We start from the raw sequence: 25,474 nt of genomic DNA on the forward strand, positions 1-25,474 counted from the left end.
GCAGCAGCATTTGCTGTCTGCGAGTCTGTCAAATTAGATTTGTACAATAAACCCATTTGTAAAGGAAACTGCATTAAATGTCTGCCCCATCACGGTCACCACTCAGTGTCTTCAATCCCTTGTTCACCCCTCTTTTAAACCTCACGTCAACTCGTTTCCCTCAAATTTCGTGAGGGGGGGGCTAATTCATCCAGCCAAAGCCATGTGTAGAGTGGAGATGCAGGGGCTCTAAGTAGGGGTGAAAACACAACAAAGTCTCATTACCAAGTAAATGGTCTTTTAAAGACCTGTGTGAAGTACTCTGGTGCGGCTGTGTGTGTGTGTTGTGCCGGGAAGCTGTCTCAGCCGGGCACACACATTCTTATAACATTCACACCCCTCAGAATGACAAATCACCACTTCTAGCTGCCTGGTCATGGGGTGGGAGTGGGAAGATGTGCACAGCAGGGGGAAAGGGATGGCCAGTGCAGGTGACGCTTTTCTTTTGTATAGGAATTTCTGCTGGCATCATAGCCCAGGGTTTGCTGTCTGTGCACTTGTATAGATGTGTATCCATACAAGTGCACAGACAGCAAACCCTGGGCTATGACGCCAGCAGGAATGACTTTATAGAGGAAAAGCGTCACCTGCACTGCCATCACTTCCACCCTGCTGTCTGTGCACTTGTATGGAATACACATCCATGGTGCTGCCCACCAGATAAATGGTGAACAGGGCCATGGATCTGTCTCTTTTTGCATCCAAGGGCACAGACGAAGAAGCAGAGGAGGCCCAGGCAAGGAGAATCCAGGAGACATTTGACCCACACCTATCTAGAAAGTGGGACCTTCGGGAGGGGCTGGATGCCAGGACGACAGTGCTGCTGATCAGCCCAACTCCACCGAATAGTATCAGAAGAGCAGGCAGCAATTCTGAAGTAAGTTCCAGTAACTTTAAAGCATTCTACAGCATCACCAGCATTACCTACTGGCTGCATATCTAGGTTACAGTGTTTTAGACTTACATGCATGGAAACCTCAAGGAGGACAGTCCCCTCCGAATATGCAAATGTAGTGTAAGCTTGTAGGAGCAGATTTACAAGCCCCTTGGGCCACTTTTGCGTCACTTTTCCCATGTTAAAAGTGACGCAAAAGTGGCACAGGGGCTTGTAAATCTGCCCCATAGCGTTCAGCTTTTGGCATGCCAGTGGGGTAATTTTAGGGTTTAGGGTGGGTATGGGTTTTTGGGTGGCAGGGGTAATTTTAGAGTTCAGGGCGGGTATGGGTTTTGGGGTGCTAGGGGAAATGTTAGGGTTCAGGGTGGATATGGGTTTTGAGGTGCCAGGGGTAACGTTAGGGTTCAGGGCGGGTATGAGTTTTGGGGGGCAGGGGTAATTTTAGGGTTCAGGGTGGCTATGGGTTTTGGTGTACCGGGGGGTAATGTTAGGGTTCAGGGTGGGTATGGGTTTTGGGTTGCAAGGGGGGGACATTTTAGTGTTCAGGGCGGGTATGGGTTTTGGGGTACCAGGGGGACAATTTTAAGGGTCAGGGCGGGTATGGGTTTTGGGGTGCCAGGGGGCTAATTTTAGGTATTAGGGAATGCATAAGTTTTAAGGGGCCAAGGGGGTAATATTAGGGTTCATGTGTGCGCTCTAATTGTTGTCCAGTTTCAAATGCAGAATTCACCACTTTTTTTTTCTTAGCTTGGCCTGAGCATTACCCGATCCGGATTGTCTGGCATTGTAGCCCCGCCCCTACTGATTAACATTAGCCATGCCCCTTCATTTGCCAGGTTAGCCCCCCCCCCCCCCCCCCCCCCCGGAAAAATGTCTGCGGATGCCCATGCCAGCCCGGTCTGTGCGCTAGGTGGCCAAAGGACTGCATTGACGAGGCCAAATGCAGAATCATGTTCTAACGCACTCCTGAAACCAAGCCAAGTTGAACCCTACTAGATCCAAGAGTTTCTGAATCACTGCCAAGGATGACCATGTTACTGGGCACTGATGTGCTTGAGGCGTGTCTGAATTAGAGTAAAGATGATTAAAAGCATGCTTTGTTCATTTTTTTAAACATTATTCAGGGAGTACAAAACATTAGGAGCAGGATGGAAAGGGGGTGATTTCAGATTTTTATGCTAAATAACTACTATCCTTTTGGGAATTGTGCAACTCTTTCCTCTCAAACTAAACATGAGGCAGGAGGACGCTGAAAAAAACCCCTGGGCAGAACTCTTCTAGTGCGCTTTTGTCTGGTATTGCAAATTACCTCAAGAGTAAGGTAGCACAGTGAACAATGCACGCAATGTATAGGTGGTCTGGTAACCAATGGGGCATCTGTAATTTGGCATGCAATTAAGACTCGTTTCAGACTCAGATTTTTGAAGGAGGGGAAAGGAAGCTGGTGAGAAATCCGGAGAGTTTAAATGGGCAAGTGTAATTTACAAGCCTATATTTTTTACACATTTTATTTCAAATGGTTTTTCCTACCCGATGTTCACATGTTAAATTGCTATCCGGACTTAACTAAGGTAAATGTTTCATTGTTTACACAAGGACAGCATACAATTTTATTATATTAAGTTTTTGGAGAAAGTTTTACTGTGGTCATCAAAACAAGCTGATTACCACATTTAAAGGTCACTGATAAAGTTCATAAACGATGTGTGGTGGGTGTACTTGTAAAGCGCACTGCGACTCCATGGAGTATCCTGGCGCTGAAGACCGCTGGGGAACCCGTCCTGGTTTTCCCTGTGAGATGGTCCCTTTCTGGGTATCTCCAAGGTGAAACCAGGCATCCCCGGCGTCTGTGGGGGGCCGTTGTAGAGATGAGGAAAGCTTAATGCCCAGAGTTGCCGAGTGTGTTCCCTGGTTAGAGTAGGCACCGAGGCGAGAATTATCGAGTCCGTTTTGACCCTGGTCCACCACCCTGCCGCGTCCGGAATTGAACCCTGGTCCCGGGCCGTTCTCTGCTTACGGGTCTGCCGCCTCTAACCAGTGAGCCACACCACTCCACAATAAACGAGCGCTCATTTAGACCCCATCTTGACAAATAACGTAGCTCCAGATTGGCTTGTGGCTTATCTCATCTTTCGTGTTGTTTTGTGTATGTATGGAGTTGCACGCAGCACGACCCTTGTGGTCGTGTTATTGTCTCAGGCTACTTGTGACTCAGAACAGGTACCTGGGACTATGGGAGAGAACGATAAGTGTGATCTAGCTAAACTAGCAGGTTGTGTTTGGATAGGAGAGCAGCTGATCTGCACAAAAGCAGGCTTGTCCTGAAGTGCCAATGGTGTTACTGAAGTGCGAAAGCAATAAACACAGGTCTAGACTGACAGAAATACCCAGCAGAACAACCGATAGGTAGTTGTTTCTATAAACCTTTTTCAGTTTTCCTCAGACGGTAACATTGGAAATCGGATCTATTGGTCCTGAAAGGCAGCTCGACACGGCCATATATGTATATATACATTTAATGTCAGCATTGCCAGCCATGCATCTTCCAAAAATGTTTGTTTTGTTTAGCTAGTTCTGATGATATGTGTTGTGGCCTTTCCCCATATTTTTCAAAGCCTCTATATGTAAGCAACCGTTACTACACTGCGGGGTTTGTGACATCGACATCTGTACTAAACTATCTTCTTTGTCTGAAACCACATAATTTGGCTCATTATGTTACGGTTTTCGATGTGTTAGTCTGCCCTGTAGAGTCACAGTATACTCTAGCACAACTGTATGCTTCTGTAAAGCTGTTTGAACATATCTGGGATTTGTAGTTTGTTATGGTTATCGCGTAGTGGTGTGTTTCTGTAATACTTAGTTATATGGGTTTTGTATTCTGCGTTATGGTAGGACTATGGACACTCAAAATACAGAGATAATTTTATTAAAAGATAACCATAGGCTCCATAATATGCAAAATAGTATCAGCCTGTGTTGAGTTACAGGCCTAAATTCTTTTGCGCCCAAATGATGCCCTATCTGCAACTGCTTTATTGACCTACTTGCTTCCTCAAATTTGCTTGAAAATCTCCATTTGCCCACCGTTTAAAAAAAAAAATCCAAACTTTCCCCGGGAGAGAACCTGTCCCCCCAAACCCCCCTCCTGTTCCTCCCCCCCCCGTCTCCCCCCTGTCTCCCCCCCCCTGCCTCGTCTCCCCCCCTCTGTCCCCCCCCCCCCCCGTTATGCCAGTCAACCTCGCTCGCCACAGGGCAATCATCCAAAATTTTTACACTTCACAACTTTCAAATGTCACCAGCTGCCACTCAGGTACGCCACTGTTTCCTACCATAGGTGGTTAATCCCTTCCACTTTAACCAGTTTATCATACTTCTTACTTTCTGTCCTCCAATCTTCGGTTGGATTATCGTCTGTTTGTTGGCTGTGTGGCCGAAAGGAAAAGCAGTGCATAATGCCCATTCCTCACATTAGAATATTCCCCAGGCATCAGATTGGATCCAGAAAATTTTAAGCAGTACCTCTGCGTTCGGCTAGGTGGCATCAGTCTGCTCTTCTTCGACTCCATCCACGTCTGAAGTGGTGTTGCGGTACCTTCATACGCGCCACCCTGGTGCGCTGACATGGAGCATTTAAGTACAGACACAAAAAAATGAAAGTAGTGGTCACAAATTGAGGCTTTATGAGCATATGGTTGACATCCTGTTCAGACACCACCTATGTTTGCACCCACCAGAGATAGCAAAAAGATTTTTACTAAAACTCTTCTGTCCCACCACTAGGTGGCAGAATTATGCGCAGGTTGTGACTCTAGAAGATCTTAAAGCTGTAAACCATAATTATTGATAAGTACGTTTTTTTGATTCTGTGTGAAATCATAATGAAAAAAACGAGAAATATCTGAAATGATAGTGTGTTGGCCCTTCAGATTGGTATACAATTGCTAGCACAATATAGTGTGTGTATGTATGTATATGTGTATATTTTAAACTGGAGATTAATTCAGTTAATCCTTTTAAGGTTTCTCCAATCATTTGGCTTGATGTCTTTTTTCGATTTATGGAAAACATTTGAAGGTCAATTTCCTTTATTTTTCCAGGCTTATCAGAGGTACAGACCAGTATCAACATCCGTTTCAGCTACTCCATCGTCGTCCTCCTCACTTTCGACTTCCAGCAGTAGTGCTATCTCTTCAAATCAGTTACATCGACCAAACAGCCTTCTAGGCATTACGTCTACTTACTCTCCTTACTCCAGAAACACTGGAAAAGAAAATGAAAAAGGTAAAAAAAAAAAAATCCCCAGCATATCTAGTTTATTTTACCACCTAACTGTCCCTCATTGCTCGTGAACCATTGATAACTGTGTTATTCTTGCAATATACATCATCTGGGTTTCATTTGACACCTGCAGACTGAAAATTATAAGTCAGTCTTTTTAACCCTTAAGGAAGGTATACTCTTCCTGTTGTGAAATGTTTCTGCACCGGTTATTTCTAACCTTTATTTCCTTCTCTCTACAACAAAGTTATTTAACATGTTGCTTATCTTTCACACACAATACTTTCGACATTTCTAAGATGGATGAACTAATCACTTTGTTACTCCTGTGATTAGAACTAGGGAAAGCAAAAACTGTATAGTTAGAAATCAAATTAATTTAAGATTGTCCCCATATTTATTGAAAGCAAATCAGCTCTCCTGACATTGGCCAATCAACAAAGGAATTCGTGAGTGGGTTCATCCAGAGAAACAAGGAGGCAGTTTAATGTAAAATCTATGTTGTATTTTTTTTATGGTATTCATGACTTAAGGTATCGCTGATAGCTAAAGTTGTCTGTAGTGAGACCTAACAATACAGTGCTATAATTGCACAACACAAAAGACTGAAATAAGTCTTAAAAAGTTTGCTCTGCAGCGAATGTCAAGGTCAGGTGTGATGAGTGTATGGTCGGGTGGGGTGGTGTAAAACACTTTGATCTGAAAGAAACACATAGTGATAGATTCCTTTCCTTAGAATTACCTCCAGGTGTCAGACTGGATCCGGAAAGTTTTCGTCAGCAGTACCCCTGCACGTCGGTAGGTGGCGTTGTGCTGCTCTGCATCAGTCGTGGTCGCCGGGATGACATCGCGGCAGCCACTTAGATGCCGCCTTCGTGCGCCAACGTCCGTTCTTTCTTTCTCCGCGCCAGCAAGCGCAGATCCGGAGAGAGCGGTACCCCTAGTAACTTTTTTAACTGAGTTTTTCGAGGCCGTTTTGTCTCTTCTTTTCGAGTGGATTGACTCCTGGTGCCTTAGGGATGCCCGGTTTCAAGTCTTGTGGGGACTGTCATCGAATGATGTCAGTGACAGACCCGCACCACGTGTATCTCTCCTGCCTGGTGCGCAACCACGACCCAAAGTCCTGCCCAGACGGCTGGCCATAGTGCTGTAGACTTTGCGGAAGTGGTCACAAAAGTTGGTTGAAGTCCGGCAGTCGGCTCCGTGCCGCTCCAAGTCCCGTGGGAGGTTGATGGACCAGTCGCAGAGCCATCACCATAGTTCTTCGTGATCAAAGTCTTCTCACTGGGGGTCAGGTAAGGCGAAGCATCACAAGAAGTCGAAGAAGCGGCATCCCTCACCGACTTGCCCGTGCCCTGAGGGTGCAGGTGGTGCCTCCCCCGCGGTTCCGGTTGAGCCTACTGTGTCGCCGTCGGCCTACCCGCCCTTCCCAGGTCCGTCGGCGACTCCGGCCCAGCTGCAGGACTTTCTGTCAGCCATTGCCCGCCTCTTTGGGCCGTTGGGTCCTGCTAGCGAGCCTTCGGGTCCCGCAGGCCCAACTGGAGGTCCTTCACTGTCGGCGGCTTTGGTTCTGGCATCGCTGTCGGCCTGGATCCCGGTCGATGCCGGTTGACCTAGAGACACCTCCACCGACGTCGACCCCACCGGCACCACTCCTGACGTCGCCCGTGCCCCTGGACAACGCCGCCTCTGGTTTCAGCCCTGATGTAGACACGGCGCCGGAACGGCATCACTCGATACCTATTCCGACACCTATGGGGCCTTTCTACCCCTATGTCCAGCCTCTGTATTTTTGGTCTGTCACACAGCCTTCGAAGGAAGGGGAGGTCTGGGAGGGGTGTGAGGACCCTCTCATAGCTACAGAGGACTGCGAGTCAATGAGTGGTGTTGTGTAGAGCGGCCGAGGCTCTCCACCTCGAACTTCCTACAGTGGCCGTCAGGACTAACCTCCTGACAGAAGTGCTTCAGCCGATGGTTACCTCTGTGGAGCCACTGCTGCCTTTTAATGATGCACTTTCAGACGTTCTTTTGGGCACCTGGTCCAGGCCCAACACAGGGGCTCCTGTGAATAGGAACATGGCCCGACGCCATAGCCCGGCCCCGGGCAACCCCCTCTTCCTCTCCCAACACCCCACCCCTGAGAGCTTGGTTGTCCAAGTCTCTACGTCCCAAAGCGCCGTCCCTACCGCACCTCCAGATAGGGAATCGAAGAGACTAGAACAGTTTAAAAAGATGTTTTTTTCCGCCAGTGCAGGGCTGCAGTCTGTGAACACTGCATGCCTCTTGGGCCGTTATTCTCACTCTGTTTGGGATACAGTGGCGAAGGTGCTGCCTCAGTCTCCAGAGGAGGCCCGGACAGTGCTCTCTAAGGCTATTACGGAAGGGAGAGATGCGGCAAAGTTCGCAATACGATGTGGCCTTGACACCGCCGACTCGCTGGGCAGGACGATTAACACGACAGTGGCGCTCCACCGCCACGCCTGGCTGGGGACTACTGGCCTCTCGGGGATGTCCAGAACACCCTGATGAACATGCCTTTTGATGGCATTCACCTTTTTCGCAGCAAGTCAGCAAGTGTGTTGGAGCGTTTTAAGGACTCACGGGTCTCGGCCAAAGCCTTGGGCCTTTCGGCCTCTCCCCCTCCTCCACCTTCTGCTTTTCGCTTATTAGGTGGCCACGGTAGGGGCGCATTAACACGTTCGCTCCAGGGCCGCAGCAGCAGTCTCAGTGTGGACGTGGGACCCGCAAAGGCTGGTCAGGGGGCCAGCGGGCGGTTCAGTCCACCTCCACTCCGGCTACCACTGCCTCCAAACCTTCTTAGTCCGGTTTTTCAGGCCCATCAAACGCCAGTGGGTGCCAGGATCCGCCATCACCTCCCCCACTGGCGCACCATCACTACGGACAGGTGGGTTTTACAAATTGTCCGGAAGGGCTACTCCCTCCCCTTCGAGACTACTCCTCCAGCCATGCTACCCCAGTACCACCGCATGTCGGGTGATCACTTGGCACTTCAACAGGAAGTTGTGGCTCTCGTGGCCAAGGGGGCCATCAAGCGCGTTCTGCACCAGACGTAGGTTGTGGTTGTTATTCCACTATTTTCTGGTTTCCACAAAGGACAAGGGCCTGCCTCCTAGCTTATACCTCCAGAAGGTCAATCGCTTCCTCCGGAAGGGGAAGTTCAAGCTGTTAACTCTGGCTCAGGTCTTGTCTGCCCTCGACCCTGGAGACTGGATGTTAGTGTTGGATCTGCAGGACGCATATTTCCATATTCCTATCCTGTCGGCCCACCGGCGTTACCTGCAGTTGACGGTAGGCCAACAGCACTTTTAGTTTTAGTTTACCGTGCTCCCCTTTGGCCTTACAAGCACCCCACAGGTGTTCACGAAAGTGATGGCAGTGCTCGCAGCTCATCTGTGCAGATCAGGGGTTCCAGTCTTCCACTATCTCGACGACTGGCTGTTGAAGGCGGAATCGCCCCAGGCAGTCGTCTCCCACCTCCTGCATTTTCTGGGGTTCTCCATCTGTGTCCCGAAGTCGCACCTTATTCCCTCTCAGAAGCTCCTCTTCATCGGAGCGGTTCTGGATACAACGCTCTTTCGGGTCTATGCTGCCGAACGGCGAGTGCAGGATATTCAGGTTCTGATTCCGATCTTTCGGCCTCTATCCTGAGTTTCGGCCAGGCTAACCCTAAGGCTGCTGGGCCTCATGGCCTCCTGCTGGTCGATCATGCCAGATAGTATATGCGGGCTCTGCAGTGGGACTTCAAGTTCCAGTGGGCGCAGCACCAGGGGAACCTGTCAGAGTCCGTCCAGATCTCGGAGGACACTGCAAGACAGTTAAAGTGGTGGCTCACAAACCGGCATTGGGTCAATGGCAGATGCCTCTCCCTTCCCCTACCGGAGCACACAGTGGTGACGGATGAGTCCCTCCTGGGATGGGGCTGCCACATGGGAGAGGCGGAGATCAGAGGCCTCTGGTCTCCGATGGAGTCCCAGCTCCATATCAACCTTCTGGAGCTTTGGGCGATCTGACTTGCACTGAAGCCATACCTTCCCTCTGTCTGCGGAAGAGTAGTGCAGGTGTCCACTGCCATGTTGTACTGCGACAAAAAGGTTGGGGTGGGGTAGTGGACCCTATGTCAGGAGGCTCTGCACCTCTGAGCATGGCTGCAACATCAGGGCATTTCCACTGAACACCAGGGCGGACGAACTCAGCCGCAGGTGCATGATGGATCACGAATGGCGTCTTCAGTCTGACGTGGCGTAAGGTCTCTTTCAACAGTGGGCAGAGCCTTGGTTAGATCTATTCGCCACCAGAAAGAACGCGCTATGTGAGCAGTTCTGTGCGTTGGAAGGTGGCACTCACTCAGCGACGCTTTCAGTCGCGAGTGGAGTTGCGGTCTGTTGTACGCCTTTCCGCCTATACCACTTCTACCCAGAGTGCTGAAGAAGATCGGGTGCGACCGGGCCCAAGCCATTCTTGTGGCTACGGACTGGGCTCGAAGAGTATGGTATCCTGTGCTACTAAATATGACCATTGATCCCCCGATCCGACTGCCTCTTCAGGAGGATCTTCTGTCGCAGCAGCAGGAGACGGTCCTCCACCCAAATCTGTCCAATCTCCCCCTCCTTGCAGGGAGATTGAGCAGTGGCAGTTGATTCCTTTTAACTTGCCTCCTGAAGTTTGTAATGTTATTCTGGCAGCCAGGTGGCCCTCCACTAAGTTTGTATACGCCTGCAGCTTGAACATATTTGTGGCATGGTGCACAGTAAAGGCTGTGGATTCCCTCCCTGCCCCCCTTTCTGAAGTTTTTTTGCCCAGAAGGGCTCTACTCTGGGCGCTATCAAGGGCTACCTTTCTGCTATTTTGGCCTTTCTCAGGGTCCCTGATCAGCCCTCTCTCTTCAAGGCACCTGTTATGAATAGATTCCTCAACGGCATTACTCACCTTTTCCCTCCTATTCCTTTTGTGATGCCACAATGGGACTTGAATCTGGTTCTCACATATTTAATGTGCGCTCCCTTTGAGCCTCTGCTCAGTGGCCCTCTGCGTCTCTTGACTCTAAAGACTGCTTTCCTGGTTGCCATGACCTCCGCTAGGAGAGTGAGTGAGCTCCAGGCTCTTTCTTGTAAACCTCCTTTTCTATCTGTCCATCTGGACAAGGTTGTGCTCAGAACCCGTCCACCCTTTTTGGAAAAAGTTGTCACTGCTTTTCTCATCGGGCAAACCTTCACTTCGTCCACCTTTTTTCCGCCTCCTTCTAGAGAGGAAGAGAGGCTCCACCGTCTGGACCCAAAACGTGCGTTCTCATGTTACTTGAACTGCACACAACAGTTTCGGGTGGATGACCAGTTCTTTGTTGGCTACGTTGGCGCAAAGAAAGGTCGGGCCATACACAAGCGGACTATTTTCAGATGAGTCATCTTGTGTATTAAAGCCTGTTATTCTCTGGCTAAGAAGGAGCTGCATGCCCATTCCACCAGGGCAACGGCAGCCACTACAACATCCAGACGTGGTGTCCCCCTGCAAGACATCTGTTAGGCAGATACGTGGGCCTTGCTACACACTTTTACTAAGCACTATTGCCTGGACAGCCAAGTCCTGAGACACGGTTTATTTGCCCGTTCTGTTCTCCGGGACTTCCTGGTGTGATCTTTGTTCGCAGACCCACAACCGGGGTTGGTATTGCTGGGCTATCTATTCTAAGGTAAGGAATCATATCACGAGGTGTTTCTTACAGATTAACAAGTTACTTACCTAAGGTAACGATCTATCTGTAAGAAACATTAGTAGTGATAGTTTCCTTACCGCCCCACCCATCCTCCCCGTTCTGCAAATTGATTTCTAGGCTAAGTTCATCCCTTTCAGGGCCCTAGTTTCAAGGCACCAGTGATAAGTATCTTGCATGGCTCTGCATTCCTGGAGTGGAAAGTCGTGTACAGAACAGACGTCAGCGCGCAAAGGCGGCGTCTAAGTAGCTGCCGCAACGTCATCTCGGCGACTACAACGCTAATGACGGACGCGGAGCCGCACGACACCACCTTCCGATGCGGAGGGGTACTGCTGATGAAAACTTTCCGGATCCAGTCTGACACCTGGGGGTAATTCTAAGGTAAGGAATCTATCACTACTGATCTTTCTTACAGATATATTGTTACCGAAGGTAAGTAACTTGTTCTTTAAAAGGTAATTCTGTTGAGTTGCAGCGCTTGGCACAGGGCTGCTTTCACTGGTGATAACCCAACTACTATGCCTGTGCACTACTGTGACCTTTCGCCCAAGGCAGCCTATGTATTGAACGAGCATGTGCTCACCAGTTCCATCATTAAAATGCTACACTCTGTCTGGATAAGATTATTTCTGAATCGTGAAGAAAGAATCCTGCCTCGAAACGGTGTTAGGGTGCAATTAGGTAAAAAGTGCATAACATTTTTAGTGAATATCTTGGTGACAATGTCTGTGTTTGGAACAACAACAAAAACATACTTTTGGAAAACAAAAGGTATTGAAAGCTTCCTTGTCCATTGCATAAATTATTGTAGTCCTAGACTCAAACACCCTGGCAGTTTTGAACATGCTTTTTTGGTAAGGAGCATTTATTTGGCCCTCAAGTGGACTGCACTTTAGACAAAAAGAAAAAGGTCACTGACCCTGCAAAAGCAATGGAAGTACTCCAAACGCCTACACCTCGCAGTATCTTATGCTACCCAGGCTACAAAGGCGGATACAAGTAATTTGCTGCAGATGCCTCGACTTCCCAGCAAAAGCAGGTGCAATTGTTTTTCACAAAAGGATTTTAGAAAAGCTCCTTTAGATGCAATGACAATAGAGGAAGAGGTTTGGGTGCTTCAACGCGTGGTGCAGTCTCCGTCCTCAAACCGTGACTGCCTTATCCTTCCCCCCTGATCACTTAACACCTGTCAGGGGGAAAACTACAATCTTTTCACCCGGTTTTGGAAACCATCAGAACGGACCAATGAGTACTAGCCATTATTCAACATGGCTACGGTTTAGAGCTCATTACCGCACCACCCAGTATCTCACCTCACAATCTAAGACTATCACAAGATCTTTTAACTCTTCTGTAACAAGACGTCCAAGCCCTTCTCCTCAAAGGGCTAAAGAACCAGCTCCCCTTAATCAACAAGCCACAGGGGGATATTCCTAATACTTCCTTATACCAAAGGAGAACGTATCACTGAGACCAATTCTAGATCTCAGACCTCTCAACTACTACATCCTATCAGAACATTTTCACATGGTCACTGTATAAGATGCCATTCCACTTTTGCAAATGCGTGACTTTAAGGACAATTTGTATGCCTACTTTCATATGCCCATTTATCCTGCTCATCGCAAATACCTCAGGTTTGTAATAGCAGGAAAACACTGCCAATTCAAGGTTCTCCCCTTCGGTGTTACTACCGCACCAAGGATTTTTACAAAGTACCTAGTAGTAGTAGTAGAATCAGCAGCACACCTGCGTCCACAAAACATTCATGTTCTTCCATACTTTTGCTAATCAAAGCCAGCACCCATCTGTTGTGGCAGCAACACATACAGATAACAATAAACCTGCTACACAAATTGGGGTTCACAATCAGTGTCCCCAAGGCTCACCTTCAACCTCTTCAACCATACTTAGGAGCAATCCTCAACACACAATTAGGACTAGCTTACCCCAATCTTGCGCGGATGCAGATTTTTCAGGCGCTTCTACCCCAATTACAAACAGCACATTCGCTGTTTGTACTGTTGTGTCTGTTAGGTAGGATGGCATCTTGCATTGCCATTGTTCCCAACTCAAGACTAAACAAACGCCCATTACTGCCCACAACAGCAATATCTTTCTCATCAGTGGTCTCAGTAACCGGGTCCCCTCCAAGATCTAGTGTTGATAGACCGCCAATCTCACCGTTCTCTGCATTGGTGGAACCCCAACAATTTGTCGAAGAGGCAGCCTTTTCAGGACCCTTTTCCTCAAATCACTAACTACAGTAGCTTCAGTGACGGGTTGGGGTGCACATCTCAAAAACCACACATTACAAGGTCTGTGGGATGCTAAACATCAATCACTACACATCAGCGACTTGGAACTCCAGGCAGTATTCCTCGCACTGAAAGCGTTCCTTCCCCCATCTAGCTCACATGATTTTCCTAGTCCGAACAGAAAATATAACAGCCATGTATTTTCTACAAAGCATCGTGGGACAAGGTCTTCCCAATTATCACACCTCTCTCAGGACATATGGAACTGTGCTCTTCACCATCACATTTATTTGTTTGGCGGAATATCTGCTAGGGGCGTACAACAATCTTGCAAACCTGCTCAGCAGGACGCATCAACAGACTCACAAGTGGAAACTAGACCCACAAGTTCTCCTTCCCTACTTTCAAAAGCGGGGAGCTCCTCACCTATTTGCCACAAAAGAGTGGGTCAGGGAAATTATCCCACGCTTTTCCACCTCTCCCTCACTTTCCCACCTCTCCCTCACTTTCCATTTCTGGATCGGAAACTCAGGCACACATTTCTCACCATGATCCTTGTAGCTTCCACCTGGGCATGTCCGCCCTGGTTCACAATGCTCCTTGATCTCTCAGTAGTCCCACATGAGAAGCTCCTTAACAGGCTGGTCCTTCTCACTCAGGATCAAGGACAAATCAGACACCCACACCCCAAGATGCTCAACCTAGCTATTTGACTCCTAAGGTCTTAGAGGTTGGTTATTTAGGCTTGCCGTCAGAATGCATGAATATATTCTTAAACAGACATGCAGACCCACAACCAGAGCCTGTTCTGATGCAAAGTAGAAACATTTTGTTTGCTATTGCCAACTTAAACACATTAATCCTATCAAGGCCACTATGCAGGACATTATTTGCTATTTAATTCATTTGCATACACGTCTATTCTATTACATCTTGCTGCAATAGCTGTCTACCCCCATAGTAGCAGGCATCTATCACTCTTCAGAGTTCCTGTCATTAAAACATTCATGGAAGGACTCAAACGAGTCATTCCACCTCGTGCACCTCCAGCACCCTCCTGGAACCTAAACGTTGTGCTTAGTTGGCTCTTGGGTCTTCCTTTTGAGTCTTTATAGTCATGCCCACTTCAATTTCTATTGTGGAAAGTGGCATTTCTAGTTGCAATTACGAAACTGAGATGTGTTGGTGAGCTCCATGCGTTTACCTTAGAAGTGCATTCTTTCAAATACATTAAGAAAAATTAGTACTTCGTACTAATCTAAAATTCATACCAAAGGTGGTTTCTCAATTTTATCTTAATCAATTGAACTGCCTGTTTTTTCCCCTAACCCTGATTCTGTAGCGGAAAGAGCTCTTCACACCGTAGATGTTAAAAGAGCACTCATGTTCTCCATAGATATAACAAACACTTTCAAAATAACAAAACAACTGTTTGTAGCTTTTTTGCCACCACATAAAGGTAATCCTATATCCAAATCTGTTTATGCCAGATGGGTAGTAAAATGTATTTAAACTTGCAACGTTAAAGCTAAAAGACCTTTATCTAAACCTCCCAGAGCACACCTACTTGTAAGAAGGGAACAACAATGGCTTTCTTAGGAAATCTTCCCATAGCTGAAATTTGTAAAGCAACAACTTGGTCTACACCACATACGTTTACTAAACGCTACTGTGTAGACATCTTAGTACACCAACAAGCTATTGTAGGTAAGTCAGCGTTAGATACAGTTTGTCAAACCACTGCAACTCCCACTCACTAGCCGTCGCCTCTTAGGAGGGACTCATTACAGTCTATGCAGACCGTGTATTTACAGCCACACATGTCATCAAACGAATTGTTACTTACCCTGTAAGCATCTGTTCGTGAAATGTAGTGCTGCAGATTCATCCGCGACCTCCCTTCTCCCCGGACGCTTGTGGCTGTTGCAGTTATATTTTACACAGTTCTCTTCCAAAGCATGGACATATTTATACTGACACTTTACTTGCACTCCTTTCTCAATCTACCTGCAGGAAAACAATCTAACAAAGGAGTCGATGTCCATGTGGAGGAGTCTTTTTACCTCGTGGCTCGAAGATACTTTTTCTTAGGAAAACAAATTGCACAACTCTAATCCCCAACACTAAATGGCATGAGTATGCAGAGCATGTGAATCTATAGCACTATATGCCACAAACAGATATTTACAGAGTAAGTAGCAATCTTTTTTCTTAACGCTGCTAAGTAATATATTTTGTTGGCAACTGATCTATGAATGGATCACATTTATTTTGTTATGACGAATGTACTTTACTGATTATGATTCTTGTATCTGACTGTATGTTTTTATATATCTTTTTTTGGTTGATTTATGCCGAATAAAGAATATTAACTGATTGACTTAAGTGATGTGCACTCATTTTTTCAATTTATCATGGAAATGTAACTTCCTTGACTATCTTGCTTAGGTCATTGCACTCCTTGCCATTGGAGAACTCAAAGTGCAGCAAAGGAGATTTCAGTTTCTTGCTGAACTTTGGGGGTTTTTTGGAGTACAAAAACAAGAAATAATAGAAGTCCAGAGTAACAAAATGGAAGATAATCATGTCGCGGTTTCAAAGTCACCACTAGAATCCATTTCACTTCTACACCTGTTGAAAAAAAATTGGCCACAAAGTACTTGACTCGCACTTTGTGCCAAAAGACGCCAAACACGGGCAACTGAGGGAAAGAAAGCTTGGAACATTATTGATGAACAATCATCTTAATGCTTGGAATTAACAGCAGCTCAGTGCTGAGAAGAGTAAGAGGGATACCGAAGAGACAATTACAGCTTCATGCAGCATGGTAGGATACCATTTCTTTTTGCAGGTTGCAGATATCAGGCTGGAGGAGGAAAAAGAGATTGATCCCTGCTTCTCAACTGGGCTTGCATTTCTTGGTGTCATCTCTCATGTAGAGCAAAGTATACGAACATACAAAAATCAAATGCTTCTCCATCAAGAGACATGAAAAAACATGTTTTGGTCTTTTATTTATCCCAGATTTTTCACATTGCTCATGTCTGTTTTGTTTTCCCAAAAAAGTAAAAAAACTAAAACTAAATTGAAAAAAAAGTGTCAATGTTAATGGTTAAAAAAAAAGAAAAAATTGTTATATTTTATGTGAGCGCGAGCGAGTGATCGTGATGGACAGGAGGAAAGTTAGATGAATCTGATAGTGACAGTGACTGAAAGCGAAGGTGTGAGGAAGAACTGAGACATTGGATAAGTTAAAGACTGAGTGAGGTAGGTCTGTTTGTGTGCATGCGTTGGGCCATGTACAGCGAGGGTTGGCCACAGTGTCCTGCCTCCGTCTGTGCCCTGTGCTGAATCCACTGCTAGAAGGCAAACCTACCTGCACACAGCCTTCACATTCTAGGGGCAGCTGTGTGCAGTGGTGGGTTGGCTGCCAATGAAAGGTTGGTTGCAGGGCCTCCCCATTGACCATGACCAGCCACCAACCCCTTGCTGCACACAGCTGAAGGCCAAGTACAGTAGGGATAGGCTGCTCTTTGAGTGTGGTCTGCAAGAGTTGGCAAAAGGCCTGGCCTCTGGCTATGTCCTACGCCCAGTCCTCTATAGGCAGTGTTCAATGGTGATTTGCTGCAGGGCATGTGCACAGCCATCCATGGAAACAAACAGCCGCTGCACACTGCCCTCAACTGTGCTCATCAGGGTTAGTCCTACACCCAGCCCGCTCGGTATGCAAATGGATTTAGACCACAGACCTTTTGTCTGACACCGAACCAACTTCAGCCAGATCTCAACCAATGTTGCGTTGTGAGATTACAAAAGCGAATCCTGTTGTTGTACAGCCTGACTCTGAACCAATACCTCTACCGGGACAGACACATGAGCATCGTCTATATTATCATACATTATCTTTTTGGTTCTGACTGAACATGGTACACTCCAGGACAGTGTTTATGTTGGAGAAGTGGATGATTTTCTTCCCCTTCATGACAGAGGTGACAACTTGTACATGGATTTAAAAGAGGTGTGGTTTTGAACTGCGCATGGGCCGTCAATGGAAGATAGTGGTTTATTTGCAGTAGTAGTCCGATTGGCACCAATTGTATTGGATTTGCAGCTACCTTTAATCGAGACAAAAACATTTGTAAACATTTTTGCTGCCTGGCCAACCACACTTGAGCTCCTGCCCCCCTTTAACATTACCCTCATCGATACCTTGATGGGCAGTGGCATCGGGCAATCATCCTAGCCACAGGCGCCCCTGTGTTGGCCTTTGACCAGGTGCCAGGGAGGGGGTGGGGCCTTAGGGACCTTCCCTGGCCACATTACCCATGGTACTTTTTACAAGGGACTGACTTGGCCAGAGAGGTCCCAATTGGGGCTACAAGGTATCGTTTTGGGGAAAGAAGATAGGCCCTGGAACCTGATTGGCTGGGACCCAGGGCACAGCAAGACAAAGTGCATCAGTAGTGAGAGATTGTAAGGCTGGATGTTTAATGCCCCACACTCTGCACAGTAATTATACTCAATACATAATAATAATAATCCACATTTGTAAAGCGCGAACAATCACCTGTAAGGGTCTCCAGGCGCTGGGGGCTGTCGGGAAGATTAAGCAAGCTATTGCCCAGAGTCACGTGGTGCTGGGCTAATCTGCAGCTGGCGCCGAGGATCGAACTGTGATCCCCAGATTCCAGCGTCAGTCGTCCTGGCCGTGGCTCCACACCTCTCCCTACATAGTGTTGCCTCGTGTCAGTGGTACCTGCTTCATACGTGTGTCTCTTAATACAGGACGAGAAATGCTTTGACAGATTATACCATTCTTCTGTGAATTAAACTAAACTTTCTGTGGATAAGTACCAATATAACAGTGATATGATGTTGCTCAGGCCAAGATTAATGTCCAGGGGCATATTCAGTCACCCAAGTGGGCTATTCACTATAACCTGGGAAGCACTATGCTATCAAACAGCATAATCGCATTATTGCAAGAATAGTGCAGGCCATATGTTATGCCTCCGTGGGCAACACAAGCATGCAATTAAGCCAAGAGTACTTTGAAATTCACATGGTTTGACTATCTGCTACAGTGTATCTCAAATATGTATTGCTATTTATCCTCTTTTGGAGGGGTAAGCCTTCCTCCTTTTGTATTTTTTTGGGATAATCTAAGTTATTGAGTTTTAAAACAATGACACAATAGTTCATGGTACAATGCATACCAAACAACTCATATTTATCATTTGATAGTTAAATAGCAGCCCCATTTGCATTACAGCCTTACAGATAGAAGACTGGATTCACAGAGTCAGTAGGAACAAATAGTATCTCCCTTAGCCCACTATTTGTCCCATATTCAATCCTAATTGTCATACACCCCCTTGCCTCATACACAGGTTATTTCTGCACAGGCCAACAATCCAGCCCTCTATCTCAGAGTGACACCATGGTGGGAGGAGTTTGAGGGGGTGCGGGCAGGATCTTTCCATTTGGTCGTTATGTCTCGTCTGGCCACCATGGTGGGTGTACCCAGAAATGCTCTGTCAGCCATGGAGCCTCCCAAGCCCTCCAAGTTAAGGACCAGGGGAGTAAATGGGATTCCCCATTCCAGAACTGTGCTTAGGTCGTTCACTACATCCGTCCAGTATTTGGTTAGAGCAGCGCAGGACCAACTTGTGTGGTAAGTCAGCAGGCGTTCCCGCCCACCACGGGCAGCTTGGAGTCGGAAGGAACCCAGCGCAATGCAGTCTGATTTGATTGAGATAGGCGCAGTGAAGATAATAGGTTTGGATCGGCCTCATCTAGATGAGATGGTGATCACTCGAAGGGCCATAAGGGCATCCCCCAGTCCTCATCCTCCAGGGGAGCCAGCCATTGCTCCCAACATGCCCGTAGGTAATCAAAGTTGGTTGGGGAATTGTTAATAAGAAAGCCATAGATCTAGCATACTACCCTCCCCAGACAAACCAGGTTCAGTTTCATAAGTCTTTATTTCGGTAAAATATACCATGAAAGACCATACAGAATAAAACACAATATAGCATTAAAACCAACATAATACATAAATTACATAATACACGGTACATCGCTGGCTATTCAGTAACATACATAAAAATCATAAAAGCAACATTCATTATATACACATCATTAAGTTCCATTTCGTTACAATAATTAATGATAAGTTAAGACATTATTAAGTCAGTTCAAACGAATTGCTAATCACTGGGTACCACTACTAAAAAACACTTCACGAAAAATAATTTGGGATGGTGTTGTTAAAGCCATTCTGTACATACACACTCCAATCCGGCCGATAATTAATCTCTATGTTAGATCTTTCCAGAAAGTGGTGTATTCTCTCTAGTCTTGTCTTTAAGGGCCGAGGGTAGCGGGACCTAGGGTAAAAATCATGGAGTCCCCAGACCGAGATCGGGCCATCCCCTAATTGTGAAAACCAAGTTTGTAAATAAGGCACCACCCGATCGCTCCAGAATCTAACTAACACCAGGTCGCCTGGGAGATCTTTTGGAAGGGGGCCGAGCCATCCCACCCTTCTAACACTTCGAATGGCACCATCAATGTTCGCTGGCAAGGGTCGGTTCCCAGACAGCCAATAGATGACCTTGTGTTTTAGATCCTCTGATCTCTCGGTTTTTCCCTTTGTAATTGGTAAGACACCAGTGAGAACACAGACAAAGGGGGCGGCCATTGGGGGCAGATGTATATGTTTAGTATAATCTAGGTTAGTAGTTTTCTCCTCATAAGGTGGGGGAACATTTGGCACCCCTACATCAGCGAAGATGCTCTTGGTGGTAATGGGCTCGGTGACGGATGACGAGGAGATACAGGGGCGGTTCTGTGGGACCGTGGGTCTGTTAAGAGGGATGCTACTTTTTTGAGGAGCTAACTTAGAAACCACGGTAACGGGTAAGGGCTGTGGTTGGCTCAGTCCTGCCTGGTTCTTGTTAGGTTGAGTCGGTGCCCTAAATGAGGTCTCTATATCCCTTAACCTATCCTCTAGGGAGTTGATTCTTGCAGTCAAAGGGGATATAAGAGAGGTGACCAGGCGTTCAATGAGGTCCAGAAGAGCTGCCTGATAGGGGCGTACAAAGGATTCAATGTTGTCGCGGACTTGGGAAGCTGTAGGAGGGGTGCTGACAAGACGGTAAGGAACTCGTGCAAGGCTTAAGCAGTTTAGCTTCCCTCCCCATGCTGTTATCCCCGGGGCGCTTTCTTGTGGCCATAGGAGTTTTGGGGTTCACTAGTTGTTTAGTATTTACTTTTACTAACGGGGATAAGAGTGGGGCAACCAGAGTGTTATCGTTTGCGTTCAATAAAGAGTTAGACAGCAAATGTGCGGGAAGTATTGGACTGGATAGGACTTGGGGTGAGTCTGCTCTGGATTCAACTGGTGCATATCGACTGTGACATAGGGCGTTCAAATCCTCCAACCAGGACAAACGTGATGCTGTGTCGACTAGCTGCGCCTCGGGATGTTTACAGGCTACGCAATGTGAGGGCAGACGAGTTTCTATATCTTCCAAGTCATGGATAACGGGTAATAATACCCTGTCTACCGTGTCTACATAGCAGTCTAACCTCCCCCTACTAGAATCACTTGGGAGAGTACTGGGTTTGGGAGCCCCCTTAAGAGACATGGCGACGGTGCAGCAAACAGAGTCCCGCAAAAAGTCAATGGAAGTCCTGGTGTCTCTGCAGTGTATACCGAGATATAGGTCTGAGTCTCACTATACCTTGTTCAGTAGGAGCCAAGGGGGTGGCCCGTCCCGTCCTTCTCGGGCCTCTGAGGGCCACAGAGGGCCCGCCCTTTGCCCGGCGTCCCGCGAGGGAGGGCTATCGAAAGTTTATAGCGCCTCCTGGCGCTACGATTTTGTCACGTGGTACTCTGGGCTTAGGGGGCTTGTGGTTCCCTGTCCTGCTCTCCACGCGGCGGCCAGCGCTTCCCCAGATGGCAGTGGGAGCGGGCAGCGGGAGGCAGGCCGGCGGCAACCCCAGCGAGTTTGAAGGGTCAGCAGTCCTCCACCCAAGCTCCCCGGCGTCAACAGGCAAGCAAGTTCCCATATGGTCCCCCAGACAAACCATAAGGAGTTTGCTTTCAGTGGACTGAAGTCAGGAAGTGTGGTGCTGGTGGGAACGTGAATGATAATGGCATTTCTGCGCAGAAGGTATTTATAGAATTGAGTGGAGTTAAGGGAGTGCAGGCCCTGTAAGTCTTGAAAGGTGCGCAAGTGGCCCCCCCGAACAAACATCCCGAGTTACGTAATGCCGGTAAGATCCCTTTTTGGGAAACCTTTCAACGCAGTCAACTCCCTGATCCAGGTGCCATGCCACAAAAGATGTCTGATGTGAAAGTTTAGTGTCCCTGTGGGTGTACCAGAGCGCTTAACACCACGCAAGGAGGACCGCATTGCCACTTCCAGAATAGTACAGGGAATCGGAAAGCCATGGAGCATTGCCTGGATCTAGGAGAACCTCAGGTTCCGAAGCTCAAGTTGGTATTAATCAATAGGAATAGGTTGATCATCCCCAGCCTGCCGTCATAACGGGCCCGCTGGCAATGGACAAGGGCCAAACGTGGCCTTGAGTAACCCCAGTGAAATGTTGTGGCCATTTTGTCTCCGGCGTGAAACCAATGGCGCGGGAGGTGGAGAGGTCGGTTCTGCAGTATGTACAAAAATAGGGGGAGTACCATCATCTGGTACAAGGCGATCTTGCTCAGTGGATTCAGGGGAAGGGATTCCAATATGCAAAGGTCTTCCCTGTTTTTTTTAGCAGTGGGTTAAGATTAAGGGACCAGGTAAGTTCTGGGTGTAGTGCCACCCAGATCCCCAGGTAGTGAAAACTAAGGCGTCTGATTGTGTGGCATGGCAATCCGACATACCAATCACGAGAAACATGTAGGGATACTAGGATTGATTTGGCTGGGTTAAGTCATAGACCAGTCGCTTCCCCAAAAAGCTGCAGGATGCGGAGGCAACGGGGCCCGTCTGAGCAGGATCCGCCATGAAAAGGAGCACATAGTCCGCAGAAAGAGTGATGCGATCTTCCTGGCAGTCATTCCATTGCCACCCCATACTTGAGCATCGCATTTGATACGTCGGGCAAGTGGCTCTATTGCTAGGGGGAATAGGGGGCAGCCTTCACTTGTCCCATGACTGATGTGGAAGTCGTCAGAGAAGACACCATTTATCAAGATTCAAGTGAACAGGTTGTAGTACAGCATGTGTATGAACCTCTGGAAATGTGGGCTGATGCCTGCTCTCACAGGCACCCCCTCCAAATATCGCAAATCCACCCTATCGAATGCTTTCTCTAAGTCCATCAATAGCAAGGCCAAGTAGGGTGGGAGGAGGTAACGATGGGCTAATGCAACATGAAGGCGTCGCAAGCAGTGCCTTGTGCTACGATGGGGCATGAAGCCACATTGGTCGGGGTGTATCAGAGTGTTGTGTTTGACACAGATGGGTGGGATTGTGAGGTAAATTTTAACCTCTGAGTTAATGAGAGAGATTAGGTGGTAGTCCAGCAGGAGGGTGATGGGTGTGCTGCGGGAATGACAACGATCTTGGTCAGAACGATGTCCGCTGGAAGACTCCTTTACGCTCCCTGAGCGTATAGAGCATGAAGTTGTGGTGTCAAGATATCTTTGAACTCCAGATAGTACTCTGCTGGATACCTGTCTGTGCCTGGAGTCATTGCAGCCATTATTGTGGAGATGGCCGTGCCTACTTCTTCTAGCTAAATGGGTTTGTCTAGTAGATGGGTGTCTGCTTCCGAAAGTTGTGGGAGAGGTACGTCTCGGAAAAAGTAGGGGTTTCGTTATGAGCCCAAGGACGAGGTTGCTGTGTAGAGGCTCCTATAATAATCAGCAAAGGTCCGCGAAATGGCGGTGGAAGCATGCTGAGCGTGTCCCTCAGCGTTTAAAATCTCCCAAACTACCTGGTTTGCCAGGGAGCGAGAGGCAAGCCAGTAAAGGAGCTTGCCATTCTGGTCTCTCCAGCCGTAAAGTCGTGCTGTGAAAGACCTCAACATTTGCTTAGCCGATTCTAGGTAAATATGATGTATTTCTTCTTGCAGGAGCTCAAGCTGTCGGGACATGCTGCCTCGATCCACTGTAGTCTGGGCCTGTTCCAGATGGAGGGCTTGAGCCTCTAGCTGGGAAAGGTTGTCCTCTCGGGCCAAGTATTTCTTTTTTAGATACTTTTTAGCAAAGCCTCTGATGGTGGCCTTGCCAGCTGCCTACAACATACCAGGAGGTCAAACCTTGCCATTGTTACGCTGAAAGTAGAGCTTAAGCTCCTCTGCCATTGCCTGTTTATAGACCTTATCTTGAAGAAACCAGATTTGAGGTGCCATAAAGGATGAAGCATGCTTGTGAGGCCTCCAAAGCGAAGGAAGAGGGGTGAGTGGTCAGAGATTCCTCGGGCGAGGATTTGAATACTAGTGCCCGGGCGACATTCAGGGGTGGGAAAAAATATCAAGTCAATGCGGGAGAGAGTGTGATCTGCAGCGGAGGTGTAAGTTGTATTGATTCAATCGGGGTTCCACATTTTCTACACACCGCATTGGCCAAACTTCGAAGCCCACTCCGAGGGGAGTTTAGCACCTGTGTTCCGGTGAGGGTGAGGGCGTCCCAGTGGCATCGCAAGCAGGGGTCAGGACTGCATTAATGCCCCATTTGATCAGTCGTTCCCTGGGGAAGGGACTACAGTAGTTCTGAGAGATCACGGAGGGAGGGCTCGACAGCTGCCAGGGGTACATAGACTGAGACAAGATTAATGGTATGCCCACCCATCCTACCTGTGAGAGCCACAAAGTGTCCCTGGAAGTCCTTGAAGTCTCAGGTAACCGTGAATGGAAAGAAGGGGCGCAGGAGAATCTCCACACCACGAGAGCCTCGCGTGAACCCAACATGGAAGACCCTCTTGTACCCTTGGAGTGCAAGGAATGGGCAGTGATTTCCTAGGAGATGTTTCCTGCAGTTTTATGGCACTAGGGAGGAACCTCTGTGAATATTTTAGGACTGCAGTACGTTTGAACAGTTCAAGAGCCCGTTGACATTCCTTGAAAGGATCTGAAGGGCTTCCAGATCAAAGTGGGGCGAGGTCGTTATTGGTATTGGCGAATAGAGTGAGTCTACCTATCTGGGGGATACTTGGGTACCCAGCTGTCAGGCCCCGGAGACGGGAATGGAGGCATCTCCGTCTAAGTGATCCGTAAGCATGCTTTTCGGAAATGTTGTGTCGAGTGCTGAAGACAAAGAGGCTATATTGACACTCGTAGCCACACCCCCCAAGCCTTCCCTTATTTATGTATGTATTTATAGTAGTGCCTTCACACGCTGGTTGCTATGTAGCATAATAATACATAGATGACACACTGGCACACACAAAAGAGATTTAACCTCAAGAAAGAGGGAAGGGTCAAAAACTTGGTTAGATAAGACTGGATCACACTCTTGGTTTTGAGAATGTCTGTCACTTATAAAATCAGCTGGTATTTTTCAGTGAATGTTTGTCATCTGCCTTGACATCTAGGCTTTTGTTAATGTGACTCCAGTATTGAATCTTTAATAGATTCACATGCTTGTATCTTCCCCGTCGTCATGGTGGGAGTCTCACGGTAACAGAATGACCAAAGCAGTATCATAGAGATGAAAGACCTGCATAGAAAACCCCATAGAGACTGAAATATTTGGTAACCAAACCTCCTTATTGTTTGGTCCAAAACTCAGCCAATCAGTAGCAAGCCCTGACATTACACTTCCCAGCAGAACTCTCCTACCTCAGATTTCCAACTGCCTTTGTGTGAGACAGGAGTCTCCCTGAGCTCTGCTCAGTTTGTTCCTGTGTGAACTTGTGACCTTTTTCAACTACTTCTGGACTAAGGTATTGTGATCCATAATCTACCTTAAAATGGCTGAACGCTCTAAGAAGAGGCTTTTCAGGCCTTGCAGATCCTGTGGGAAGCCAGGCTCTTTTCAGAAGATCCTCACAAGACCTGCTTATACTGCCTTCACCCCAAGCATATAGCAAGCAAGCACTGCAGAACTTTTTCTGCTAAGTCTTTAAGAGATCGTGAGGCACGTCTTCTGTTATGGCTTCAGAAGAGGAAGGCCACCTCAGATTCTGAATCAGAGGAGAAATCCACTGGCCAAGCTTCCAAGAAGAGGAAATCTTCCACTTCAGAAGATTCTGTGGATCCTAAAAAGCTGAAAACCAAGGGAAAAGAGTCTTCTTCTCTCCCTCAAACTCT

The 25,474-nt window shown here is 47.5% G+C and overlaps 1 protein-coding gene across 8 annotated transcripts in view; it reads left to right on the forward strand.

Annotated features, from left to right (window-relative positions):
• The window catches only part of PPP1R12A (protein phosphatase 1 regulatory subunit 12A), a 1,571,083-nt gene that overhangs the window by 1,114,841 nt on the left and 430,768 nt on the right, over positions 1-25,474 (forward strand). For all 8 annotated transcript variants that reach the window (XR_013606928.1, XM_078674242.1, XM_078674241.1 and 5 more), the window contains one exon: positions 5,035-5,218. Coding sequence is in view for 7 of the 8 variants with exons in the window: in XM_078674242.1 (XP_078530368.1) it covers positions 5,035-5,218 (184 nt within the window). In the remaining variant the exon portion in view is untranslated. The remainder of the gene's footprint in view (positions 1-5,034; positions 5,219-25,474) is intronic.

The sequence above is a fragment of the Lissotriton helveticus genome, chromosome 1_1 (genome assembly GCF_964261635.1).
Source record: "Lissotriton helveticus chromosome 1_1, aLisHel1.1, whole genome shotgun sequence".
NCBI classification, from domain to species: domain Eukaryota; kingdom Metazoa; phylum Chordata; class Amphibia; order Caudata; family Salamandridae; genus Lissotriton; species Lissotriton helveticus.